General features: G+C 37.0%; 2 protein-coding genes across 2 annotated transcripts; both read left to right on the forward strand.

Moving 5' to 3' along the window:
• The first annotated feature begins 203 nt into the window (after positions 1 to 203).
• LOC149649080 (uncharacterized) lies at positions 204 to 1,388 on the forward strand. Its single transcript, XM_089849430.1, has one exon. It carries the CDS (start codon positions 204 to 206, stop codon positions 1,386 to 1,388), a length of 1,185 nt encoding a protein of 394 aa, XP_089705556.1.
• A 230-nt stretch (positions 1,389 to 1,618) lies between these two features.
• On the forward strand, positions 1,619 to 3,499 carry LOC149649081 (uncharacterized). Its single transcript, XM_089849431.1, has one exon. The coding sequence runs from the start codon at positions 1,619 to 1,621 to the stop codon at positions 3,497 to 3,499; it is 1,881 nt and encodes a 626-aa protein (XP_089705557.1).
• The last annotated feature ends 8,461 nt before the right edge of the window (positions 3,500 to 11,960 follow it).

Genomic DNA, 11,960 nt, shown 5'->3' on the forward strand with positions numbered 1-11,960 from the left:
AAGTACGTTCTTCATTGAAAAGAAAACATTTCATGACAAAATGAGTCAGGAAAATGGAATTGTTGTTGAAAAATCTGAGATAAGTAATTTTTTATTTCAATTAATTTATAGGAAACTAAACCATTAGCAGTAAAATCAGGTGATTGAATTAAATTCTAAAGAGTAGTAAAATACTACCAACACTATGCCATGTTTTGACTAAAATGTTGCCAGTAGAATTAGTCGTAAAATTTAATAGAATTTATGATAGTAGAGCGTATAAAGTAGATGATCTTTTAACCTTTATTCGTAAAGAAATTACTTGCCGAGAGCGTGCCTATAAGCTAAACGTTAAAAAAGATTATGAACCTAAAAATCCCGTTAAACCCCACGTTTCTAACATCCGTCACGATAACCGAAGCCAGAGATCTAATTTTAAAAATCAGCCTTCTACTGCATCAGCCTTAAACTCAAGCGCTACTTATGACTACATTAGAACTTGTTTCTACTGTAACCAACCCTCCCACAAAACGTCTGAATGTAAAGAATTAATTCTCGCCGAAAGAAGAAACATGGTCAATTCAAAGCAGCGTTGTTACATATGTCTCAGGAAGCATTTTACCCGAAATTGCGACTCCCGAAGCAAAAAATGCCCAAAATGCGATAAGAAACACCACGTCACACTCTGTGAAAGAGAAATCGACCAAGATCAAGAAGCAACCGAAAGGCGTAACGAATCTCACAGCTGCAACGTTGGAACTTCAGACGATGACAAACGCATTATCCTACTTCAGATGGCCCAAGCCTTCGCAAAGAATCCTAAGAATAACTCCACTCAAAGAATACGATGCCTTCTTGATAATGGGAGTCAAATTACTGTTATAAAACAAAGCGTTTCTAGAAATCTCAACCTGCCAATCCTCAGTGAAGAAGAATTCAATATTTATCCCTTCGAGGGCGCCATTCCCATTAGCACGAAGAGGAGGAAAGTTCTCGTGGAACTAATCAACGTTTCAGACCCCACGAAACGAATAAAAATCGAAGCCATAGAATCTCCTAGCATCAGCGGCGCGGTTTTCTCCGTTCCAAGCCACGGTATCGTTGCTAAAATGAAGGAGCGAGGTCTTGAGTTGGTTGACTCCATCACTAAAAACGAGGAAAATAATCAGGCATCCTCAATCGATCTTTTAATTGGCTCAGACGAATACTGGGGCATTGTCTATCCTAAGTTCGAGCGCCTTGGACCAAAAATTGTAGCTCAAGACACTGTTTTTGGATGGGTAATTAACGGCCCAGAAAAGGTCACGTCATCCTCTTATGGAATAAACACGGTGACTATCATGATGGCAAGCTCTGAAAACGAAGATACTACTTCACTATCAAACAAGTCCGCGCCTTTTGGGAACTAGATTCCATTGGAATCCTAGACTCAAACTCAAACTCTTCGGACGGAAGCGACGTATTGGACCTTTTCAAGAAGACTATAAACTTCAAAGACGGTCGGTATGAGGTCTGTTTCCCATGGAAACCTAACAAAGGTCAACTCGCTAGTAATCTCCAAGTCGCTAAAAAACGAACGAATACAGTTCTAGAGAAACTAAGAAAGAATCCAGTACGGTTCCTCAACTACAATGACGTTATGAAGTATCAGCTCGACGCTGGAGTCATTGAAAGGGTAAAAGGACCAAACTTGAAAGATGAGGAAACTATCTATTATTTACCTCATCGGGACGTCATTCGCGAATCAAGCGAGACCACGAAGGTTCGCATTGTCTACGACGGCTCATCGCACGCAACCAACGTTCCCTCCCTGAACGACTGTCTGGAAACCGGTCCAAACCTAAACCCTGAGATTTTCGACGTGCTCATTCGCTTCCGTGAGGGAAAAGTGGCATTCACGGCCGATATCTCCAAAGCCTTCCTCCAAATATCCATATCCGAAGAAGACAGAGACGCTGTACGTTTCTTATGGATAGACGTAAACAAGTTAAAGTCGGATCTGGAGACTTACCGAATTACTCGGGTACCATTTGGCATAACGAGCAGTCCTTTCCTGCTATCCGCAACCGTACGACACCATCTCAATGGTTATAATGAAGACTCTGAAACTTGCGAAACAATAGATAGAAGTCTGTACGTGGATGACTTAGTCTTAAGCGTCGACGACGTCAAAAGAGCTTACGAGGTTTCCACTAGAGCAACTGAAATTCTGAAGGAAGCAGGAATGGAACTAAGGAAATTCAAAACCAATTCTCCAGAACTACGAGAACTATGGGGCGCTGAAAGCCCCGAGCTTGGAACTCAACCAACTCAAAGCTTGGCAAAATCAACCACTCTTAAAGTTCTTGGCTTGTCTTGGGACACCAAGAATGATTCTTTGATTTTCGACATGGAAGCGCTGCTGCAATTCCTGCTCACAAAGGAAAACACTAAAAAATGCGTACTTGGCGCTGTCGCCAGAATATTTGATCCTCTCGGAATGCTCGCACCATTCACCATTCGAGCAAAGTTCATGTTTCAAGAACTCTGGCAGAAGGGACTTTCTTGGGACGAAGAACTCCCAAGTGAACTGGCCGTCCTATTTAATCGCTGGTGCGCCGAACTCTCGGATCTCAGGAAATTGAGAATTACGCGTTTCTACTACACAGACATCGGAGCAACAAAACCAGCAGCGGCACAGTTACACGTTTTCGTTGACGCTAGCGAAAAAGGGTATGCAACAGCAGCCTACCTCCGTTTCGAAACCATTGATGGTCAGATTGGAACAGCTCTGGTAGCCTCAAAGAATAGGGTTGCGCCTTTGAAGAAACTCTCCCTTCCCCGCCTTGAACTGATGGGAGCGGTACTTGGTTCAAGACTAGCTAACCATCTTACCAAGACCTTTTCTTTTGCCCTATCAAACGTTAAAATGTGGACAGACTCTACGATCGCCCTGCAGTGGATAAAAGGATCAGTCTCTCAATGGAAGCCCTTTGTTTCAAACCGAGTGAGAGACATTCAAACCCTAACAAATCCAGAAAATTGGAACCACTGTAGGAGCAAAGAAAACCCAGCCGACTTGCCTACGAGAGGCAGGACTATTTCTGATCTAGCCACCAACGAACTCTTGTGGAAAGGGCCACCTTGGTTAAGCCTTGAAACCGGAAAACATCCTAAGAAAATCTCAGTCAAAACTGAAATTGATGAAGAAACCAAATTGGAATTACGGAATTCATTCCAATCAATCTCGCAGGCAATTTGCATAATTACGCCAACCCCTGAACCACTACTCGACTTGAAGAGATTTAGTTCCTGTTTCTTGCTTTCGGTCTATCGAATCACTGCGTATATTTTTCGGTTCATTGATAACTGTCGAAGAGCAAAGGCAGAACGATCCACTAAGAGCCTCAATGCAATGGAGACTATCCGTGCAGAAAAATATTGGATAAAAGGTTCTCAAAGGGACAGCTACCCTTCCGAAAGGGCTAGTCTAGAAAATGGCCAACCCATCTCAAAGAAGTCGCCTATTTACTCTTTCTAACCTTACTTGGACGATGATGGACTTATGTCAGTGGGTGGTCGACTTATCTCAAACTCCCTATCGTACAGAGAGCGTCATCCATGGCTTATTGCGTCTCAACACCCGTTGTCAGAGCTTATCACCTACAACCGACACGAAAGACTCATGCATGCCGGCGTCAACGACACACTTGTCGAGACCAGAGAAGAATTTTGGATCCCTCGAGGACGCCAACTTGCAAAAAGGGTTGTGGATCACTGCTACCATTGCAAATGGACACGTGCTCAAAGAACGGTCGCCGCTATGGCACCCTTACCCTCATTTCGCACGACTCAGTCACCCGTTTTTGAAATGACGGGGCTTGATTTCGCCGGCCCGTTATACACCAAGACTGGCGAGAAGTGCTATATAACACTTTTCACTTGCGCCGTGACCAGGGCCATCCATCTTGAACTGGTCCCGGACATGTCCACTGAAGCTTTCATACTGGCTTTCCGCAGATTCATTGCCCGACGTGGTATAGTAAAATCTATTTACTCGGACAATGCCAAGACGTTCAAACGAGCTGAAGCCGACTTAAAGGCACTCTTACAAAATGTTCGACATCCAGAAGTTTGCAAGTACTTGGGCGAACATAAAATATCATCGAATTACATTGTGGAACGAGCGGCGTGGTGGGGCGGTTTTTTGGAGCGTCTTGTCCGATCAGTACGGTCATGGGAAAGGCTCGTCTCACTTATGACGAGATCAATACGCTTTTAACTGAAGCCGAAGCCGTTATAAATTCGCGGCCGGTCACCTACGTTTATCAAGACGCGGGAGAGCCAGTTCCTCTCACCCCCGCCCATTTCCTCGTCGGAGGGCGTCTCACGGCATTACCTTCAAGGTCATTCACTGAAAATGAACCAAATCCAGCTACGCGACAACAACTAACAAAACGCTTCAAATTAAGGCAGAGACTAATGGACAGTTTTTGGTCCAGGTGGAAAAAGGACTACCTCCTTGAGCTACGATCAGCTCACCATCGTTTGGTAAGCGACCCCACCAAAGAACTAAAAAAGGACGACGTAGTTCTCATAGAAGAACCTAAACTTCTACGATTATGTTGGCGAATGGCTGTGGTGGACGAGGCTTATCGTGGACGGGATGGAAACGTCCGATCTTGTCTGCTAACATTGGCTAATGGTACTAGGCTTAAAAGACCCGTACCCCTCCTTTTCCCTTTAGAACTGAATTAATTTTACTTTGAACGCATGGTTCAAAAGGGGGGAGCTTGTGTAGAAAGATATTTTCACTAAATGTTTTAATAATCTCTAAATATGTTTAAAATCTAATTTGCATGTATTTTTATTTTCAATGTATCTAAATTTTGTAAACGTTTTTTTTACTCTTTATATTTGCATTTCTTTATTCTGTAACACTTTAAAGTGAGTCACCGGTTTTCGTGGGGTTTACCCCTTTAGGAGAGAGGACTCTAGCTCCTCGATGGCCAGGAATGCGAGACTCTCAGTCAAGCGCTAGGTACACCTCGCCTTTCGCTTTCTTCAATAAAAATATCTCCTTATATGGAGTTTTGAAACTTTTAGCTGGGCATTTCTGGCCAATAGGGATGAGCCCAAAATTCACCCACGAAGAACCCTGACTTTCACTTTTTAGTCTCTACTATACCTTGACTCGAGAGGTCCAAATAACCTCTCTGTCCCGCCTGTGGGAATCTTTCGTTACGAACAATGTAAATCGTAAATCGAATAAGTATTTTTTTACCTTAATAATTAAAGTTAATTTGTTTTATTTCATCTCGTCTCTGCGTACATTCTTGCGATAATAAGCACCAAGTCCGAACCACATTCGATTTAATTAATTGCCCAAAATTAATTAAAGGCTTTTAGACTTTTTCAGTCGGGTCCAAAAGTCCTACCTCTCCGTTCTCCCGCTTAAGCACCCTGCTTAACATTTCGCCATAACAAACTCTTAGATAATGTCAATATCGTTAGCTCTAGAGATGTGATTCGGTACTTCAAGATAAAGGGCTACGTTCAACAACCCTCAACGGTAGAAATCAGTTTCGTTCATTTTGGCAACACTACGTCATGAAGTTCTGCAATGCACTTTTGGTGCGTTCTTGAGTTTCGCTTCAAATGGCGTCTGCAGCATCATATTCAAACAGCTCGCAAAAAAACCGATGTTTAACGAATTTCTTTAAAATTAAATTCGCTTTCGAAAGAATTTGGCGAAACATTTTTGAGAGCCAATTAGATTGATTTCTTTAATAAAAGCTCTTTCAAAATTTGGAAAATTTTGGAAATACTTCATGAATTATCCTCCACAAAATTTTAGTCTCCATTGCAAATGACGTCATAAAACAGATCTGAAACAAAATAATGTAATCACAAAACCGTTTATGGCGTTGACGATCCGATTAGCACAGTGACGTCAAATCAGAAATGTTAATTATTTTTTTCTAAAAAATACTTATACCGTTACGCTGAGTGCTGGGTCCGTTGTGAGTTGTTGAACGCAATAAAATAGTAACCCGGTATGTGGATTAAGAATATCGTTTTAAATTTTAGATTTGTTTATTTTATCAATATAATTTAGGAATAATGCATACCACATGATAATAACACAACTTGGAACATACCACTTCATGTGGTAAGGCTAAAGGCATTGGGTCAAACCAGAGAGAATTTATAATAGGGAGTGGAAACTGAGGAGTATTATATAGCTCAAAAATCACGTAATCAACAAAACTGGCCAGGTCTATTTCCAGTAAAATTGTTTGTGACCCCTTCTTCTAGGGCGGTTCTAGAATGATGCGGGAGGGTCTCTAGGGGAGATGGACACTACCTTTTTAGGGAAAGGGAAACATCTGATTTAAAATAACTTCAAATGGCGCCAGTTGCACTCGAAATCGCAAACCCTTATTAGGAAATTGTACAACCAACAGTGATTGACGGCAAACTTAAAAATTAAAGGAGCGTCACGTGACCGGAAATTTACCTGGCCAGTTTTAGCGTCGCATCCTACTTGTTTGAGCAACATATTATTTAGCACTGTTAAGGACAGGAGCTTCTACTCCCTATTATAAATCATCTCTGGTCGAATGTTTCATCTCAAATGATAATAAAAACATTAAGAGCCAAAGGCAAGGCCGAATTTATTCTCTGTAGAGTGAGCAGATTTGAACACCTCAAACCTCTAACTCTGGGCTACCCATACATGTTCACCCCTATTTCTTACTTTTTATTTATTTTATGTTTCGGTTACACGAAGAAATTTTTGTAGTAATATATATTAGATATGACCTGATTCGTACATGTCTCTATTTGCTGCTCTCCTGGGCTGAGTTAACTACATTTACTCTTCACCAAGATTATTGATAAAGCTGAGTTCTGGCTTGGAATTTTTTCTATTTATAATCTGTTGCGGATCTTCGCGATCTTTACGTTGCAGTTTTTTGAATTAGAGTTTATGACAAAAAGATTGTATCGTCCCTTGGAGTGGTATTATTACCTTGTGAAAATTCATAAAACAAAATCTCCTCCATGGAATTGCAAGTGTTCCACTTTGCGAAAACACCAGTTATTATAGTTTAAGTAAATGACCTAAACTCTTCAGTAATTATTAGTAACGAACATAATAATATCTCTCTTAGTTTCGTTTGATTTTTCTATTCGAATACTAATTCTGAAATTCTCCAAACACTTGATCAAAATAAATTTACAGTTTGGATTAATCATAATTTTAATTGAGTAACAGTGTAATATTTTTAAAATTATCAGAAAGTATGTCGATTATACAAGTATTTTTGCTATATGGTTGAATTGGCTCCGGTTCAATTCGTGTAAATGTCCCAGGTGCAGTGCTGACTCCTCTTGGTTAATCACGAACTACTTTCCAGTCCTAGGGAACAGCCCTGAGATCATGATATGAGACACGAATTTGAAATACCGAAATTATGACATTTAAATATAAATTGTTAAAACCATTCTTAAATTAATAGTGTTTTCAAAAGAGAAATCCATGATTAAAGTTCGAAAAATTGGAATTATAAGAAACTAAGGCTGTTTTTGAAATCACCCTTTCTTAAACGAACTGCCGTTAAATCGCTTATCAAAAGTTTTACGTGATTTTGGCGTCTCAAAGTGCCAAAATCCAAAACGCTGTATTCAGTGTATTAAGCTTAACGAATTATTTGATTAGAAAAGGAAAGCGTAATTTCTTTAATACATTTAAACAAAAAGTAATGGAAAGAAACGGAGAAATCTCACCGACTATGTAAAACAGAATGTTTACAAATAAAATAAAACCGGAGAGTTATAAAACTACACACATAATTATAAAAACAATGAAAACAAACAGAAGAATCTTACGGACTATGCAAACCAAAACGTATAAAGATGAAAATTTAACGAAAAATGTCATGGTGCTTATAAATAAAAACTAGAAATAAACAAAAAACTTACATGCTATGGAAATGAAAATATTTAAAAGTTAAATAAAACAGTTATTTTATCAAACTAAGCAGATAATTTTAAAAATAACGGAAATAAAGAGGAAAATCTTACCTCCTATGAATTACACAATGTTAAAAGATAAAATAAAACGGAAATTGCTATTATGAGAATTCTTACCAGCTATACAATACGAAATAATAAATAAAAACGAAACTATTATGTAAATATTAAATGAAAACTCAAAATAAACAGAAATATCTTACGGACTATGCAAAACAAAATATTTAGAGATAAAATTAGACGGAAATGTTATAAAAGTGTTAGTAATATTAAATTAGAACTCGAAATAAACAGGCAATTCTTACTGGCTTTGTAAAACAAAATGTTTAAAGATAAAATAAAACGGGACTGTTATCAAACTAAAGAAATAATAAATAAAATCAGGGATAGATTTAATTTTAGAAGTAGAGACAGAGTCATGTGGGCGCGCGTCAAAGTCCCGGACTACTTCTCCGAGAAGCAAGGGGGGGGGCGGGTATGAAAGAAGAGGCGGGTAATAGCGGCAGAGGTAAAAAGAAATTACGTTTTTTGGCCGTCCCAGTCAGCAACGTCAACAAAACGTAGTTTAAATGAGCCAATAAGATAATTAAAACTTTTCGTTACGTTTTGGAGGTAGGGGCTCTATGCTGCGCAATGAGTCAGACAGAAGTAAAAACTAACCGTTCTCCATTCCTACTTCTAGAATCAAATCCATCCCTGATAAAATCTTCAAGTAAACAGAAATTTCTTACTGACTATGCAAATGAAAAATATTGAATATAAAATAAAACAGAAATGTTTTGAAACTAAACATATTATAAAATAATAATCGAAATAAAAAGAAAAAAACATACTGACTATGCAAAACCAAATTTTTATAACGGTTATAAAACTATAGAAAAATTAAATAAAAACTAGCTTAGATATTGACAAAAAGAATATTACCGACTTTGCAAAACATGATGTTAAATGATAAAAAAAATGTAAAAGTTATGAATTATAGAATTAATTAAAAAAATCTAATTAAACTGAGAAATCTTACAGGCTATGCAAAACAAAATGTTTAAAGGAAAAATAAAAGGGAATGTTATCAAACTAAACATAAAGGTAATAAATAAAACTAGATAAAAACAGAAAAATATTACATGCTATGCAAAATAAAACGTTAAAAAATAAAATGAAACGGAACTGTTAGGAAACTTAGCGTAAAGGTAATAAATAGAAACTAGAAATAAACAGAAAACGTTTACGTGCTATATAAAAGAAAATGTTTAAATAAAATAAAATGGAAAACATTTGCAAACTAAGCATAGAATAAATAAAAATAATTGGAATGAAAACGAAAAATCTTACGTTCTATGCAAAAGAAAATGTTTAAAGATAAAATAAAACTAATTTGTGATCAAACTATGAAAATATTAAATAAAAACTTTAAATAAAAAATCTTACGAACTATGCCAAAAAAATAATAATAAGACAAAGTAAAGAGAAATGGTTATCTCACTATAGATATATTATATAAAAATTAGAAATAAACAAAACATCTTACTGACTACGCAAAACAAAATTAAATAGATGAAATAAAACAAAACTGTTAACTATAGAGATATTAAAAAAACTAGATAGTAACAAAAAAATCTTACTGACTGCAAAATCAAATGTTTAAAGAAAAAAACGGAAATGTTATAAAACTATAGAATTCATAAAACAAATCTAAACAAACTGAAAACTCTCACTGTCCATGAAAATCAAAATTTTAAACGGGGAAATAAAACAGAAAATGTTATCAAACTATTGAATTTAAAAATTAAAATCTAAATAAACTGAATAATCTTACTAGCTATGCAAAACAAAATGTTTAAAGATGATTAAAACAGAAATATTATCCAACTATAGACTGATTAATAAAATCTAAACTGAGAAAATCTTACTGGCTATGCAAAGCAAAATCGTAAGAAAATGTTTAAAGATAAAGGTAAAACAAGAAATGCTATAACACTGAGCGTAGAAGGATTAAAAATTAATGCAAAAAGCATTTTGTAATACTCCGTGTGGTTTCTAGTGTGATAAGCTTGTATAACACCCAACACTGTTTAACTATCGGTTTTCGTTCGCGTGTCACGATAGATTTATAAGAGGTAGCATTAAAAAGTCTAAAAATAGTTTATTTAATGACATTTGGAATTTAAATTAATACTGCTAAACATCACTAATTCTCCAACCGAACTAACTTCTACGTGTCACAATCAGAGCGGCATCCCAAGGTACCTAATTGTTTTTTTGGAACTAGCACGCCACCTATATTCATTTTCTAATTTTCTTATGGCTCCTTACACGCTATTAGGTTACGAATTTGCCACATACACTTAAAAAATGCCAGCCTGTTTCAATGCTCACGGGAAACAGTGACCGCGACACTAAACGGTGCCATTTCTTATTTAGCGCACAATTTTTCTCTGACCGTAAATCGTACAAAAACAACACAAAAGTAAATAACAAATTTCAGAATTTTATTTGCCAAGAAACTAAATTCATCAATGGTTGTTTTCGGCAACTTGTTCAGCGGAGTTTTGAAAGCCAGTTACTCCTCTCAGAAAAGAAAAAACTTGAAAAGTGCCTGGGATTTGTTGAAAGTGCCCCAGGTGCAAGTAATTTATTTCCCTGGCGTTATGGAAGAACTTTGCAAATCGGTGATAATTTTTAATGCTTTAATTTAATGTCTTGTATGACTCAATAAAATTCCTCTGGATTCAGACTGACAGGGAATTGAGAATTATCTGCAATTTAAAAAAGAACGCCAAAAAGACAATGGGGAGAAATCATGTTGTAGTCGGCGGTTTAACCAGGCTGGAGTATTTTGTGGAGATTAAGGGAATGAATCGATCTCAGCTTTATCTCAGTTCGTATAGGTACCTGTGCAAGCCTAGAATGCTCGCTGTAAATGAAAGATGGAATCCGGAGGCTGTCAAATTCATCAATCGAAGGTTTGTTTTTTATTGTTCAATTACACCATATTACCACTTTGAGAGGATCAGTATCAGCAGGCGCGTAGGAACGTTTAGAATTTGGGGGGTAAAAATTAAATGTGGATTTGGGCACCCCCCTCACCAAGATAACAAAAAACCGGTGGCCTATAGTCGTTGGTTGTGGATAATTTTCGGCACAAGAAATTTTTATCAATCCTCTGTGGATATGTTTAGATAATCAATAAATGATTTATTCTTTTTGAGTCATCGTTTCCCGTATTTCAGGGCACCAACTTTTTAGAGAATTTTTTAATAGGAAAAATGGGAATCCCTTCTCAAAATATCGGATTTTATAGGACCGGATTCATAAAACTTAAGGATAATATAGAACTCATAAATGATAAGACCCATAGTGCGAATAATTTTATTTAGTGAGAATGTGAGATTCCTTAAAGTTCGTTTAATCACATCTTGATCTAATTAAATACTAAAAGGCTCACACAGATGACTTACGTCACGCAAAAAATGGCATTTTCTGCCCCCCCGTTCCCCAGAATCACACTTTGTCACGTTTTCTAAGACCCCTCCCCTGAAAACCACGTCACATTTCTTTAACCCCCCCCCAACGGACTATGATTTGTCTTAATTTACCAATTTAATTTTATTTGATTAATTTAAAATGAGATTATTCCTTCTTTTCCACCCAGAAATTTTTTGCTCTACTTGTAAGTCAAAGTTCATTTGCGTTTTAAGCTTTTACAAATTTCGTTTGCCTCTGATTGAGCTTTAGAATTATATTGTCTGGATGTGCTTTTAATAACCTTCCAAAATATTTCAATAAAGCTTAGTTAAAGGGGCACACTTAATAGTTTTCGACATAGTCGCTTGAAAACCTTAGGCTAATCGAGCTTGGGATTCAGATTTTAGAAATGTTCGACAGAACCGAAACCATTTAAATCGGATGGAGGATCCGATTCATCCTTGCCAATGCTAGTGGCAAATAAACAGTGAGAATTGAGA

This window comes from Phalangium opilio, unplaced genomic scaffold (genome assembly GCF_054372755.1).
Source record: "Phalangium opilio isolate 3A_F unplaced genomic scaffold, DU_Popi_V2 ptg000088l_1, whole genome shotgun sequence".
Classification (NCBI taxonomy): Eukaryota; Metazoa; Arthropoda; class Arachnida; order Opiliones; family Phalangiidae; genus Phalangium; species Phalangium opilio.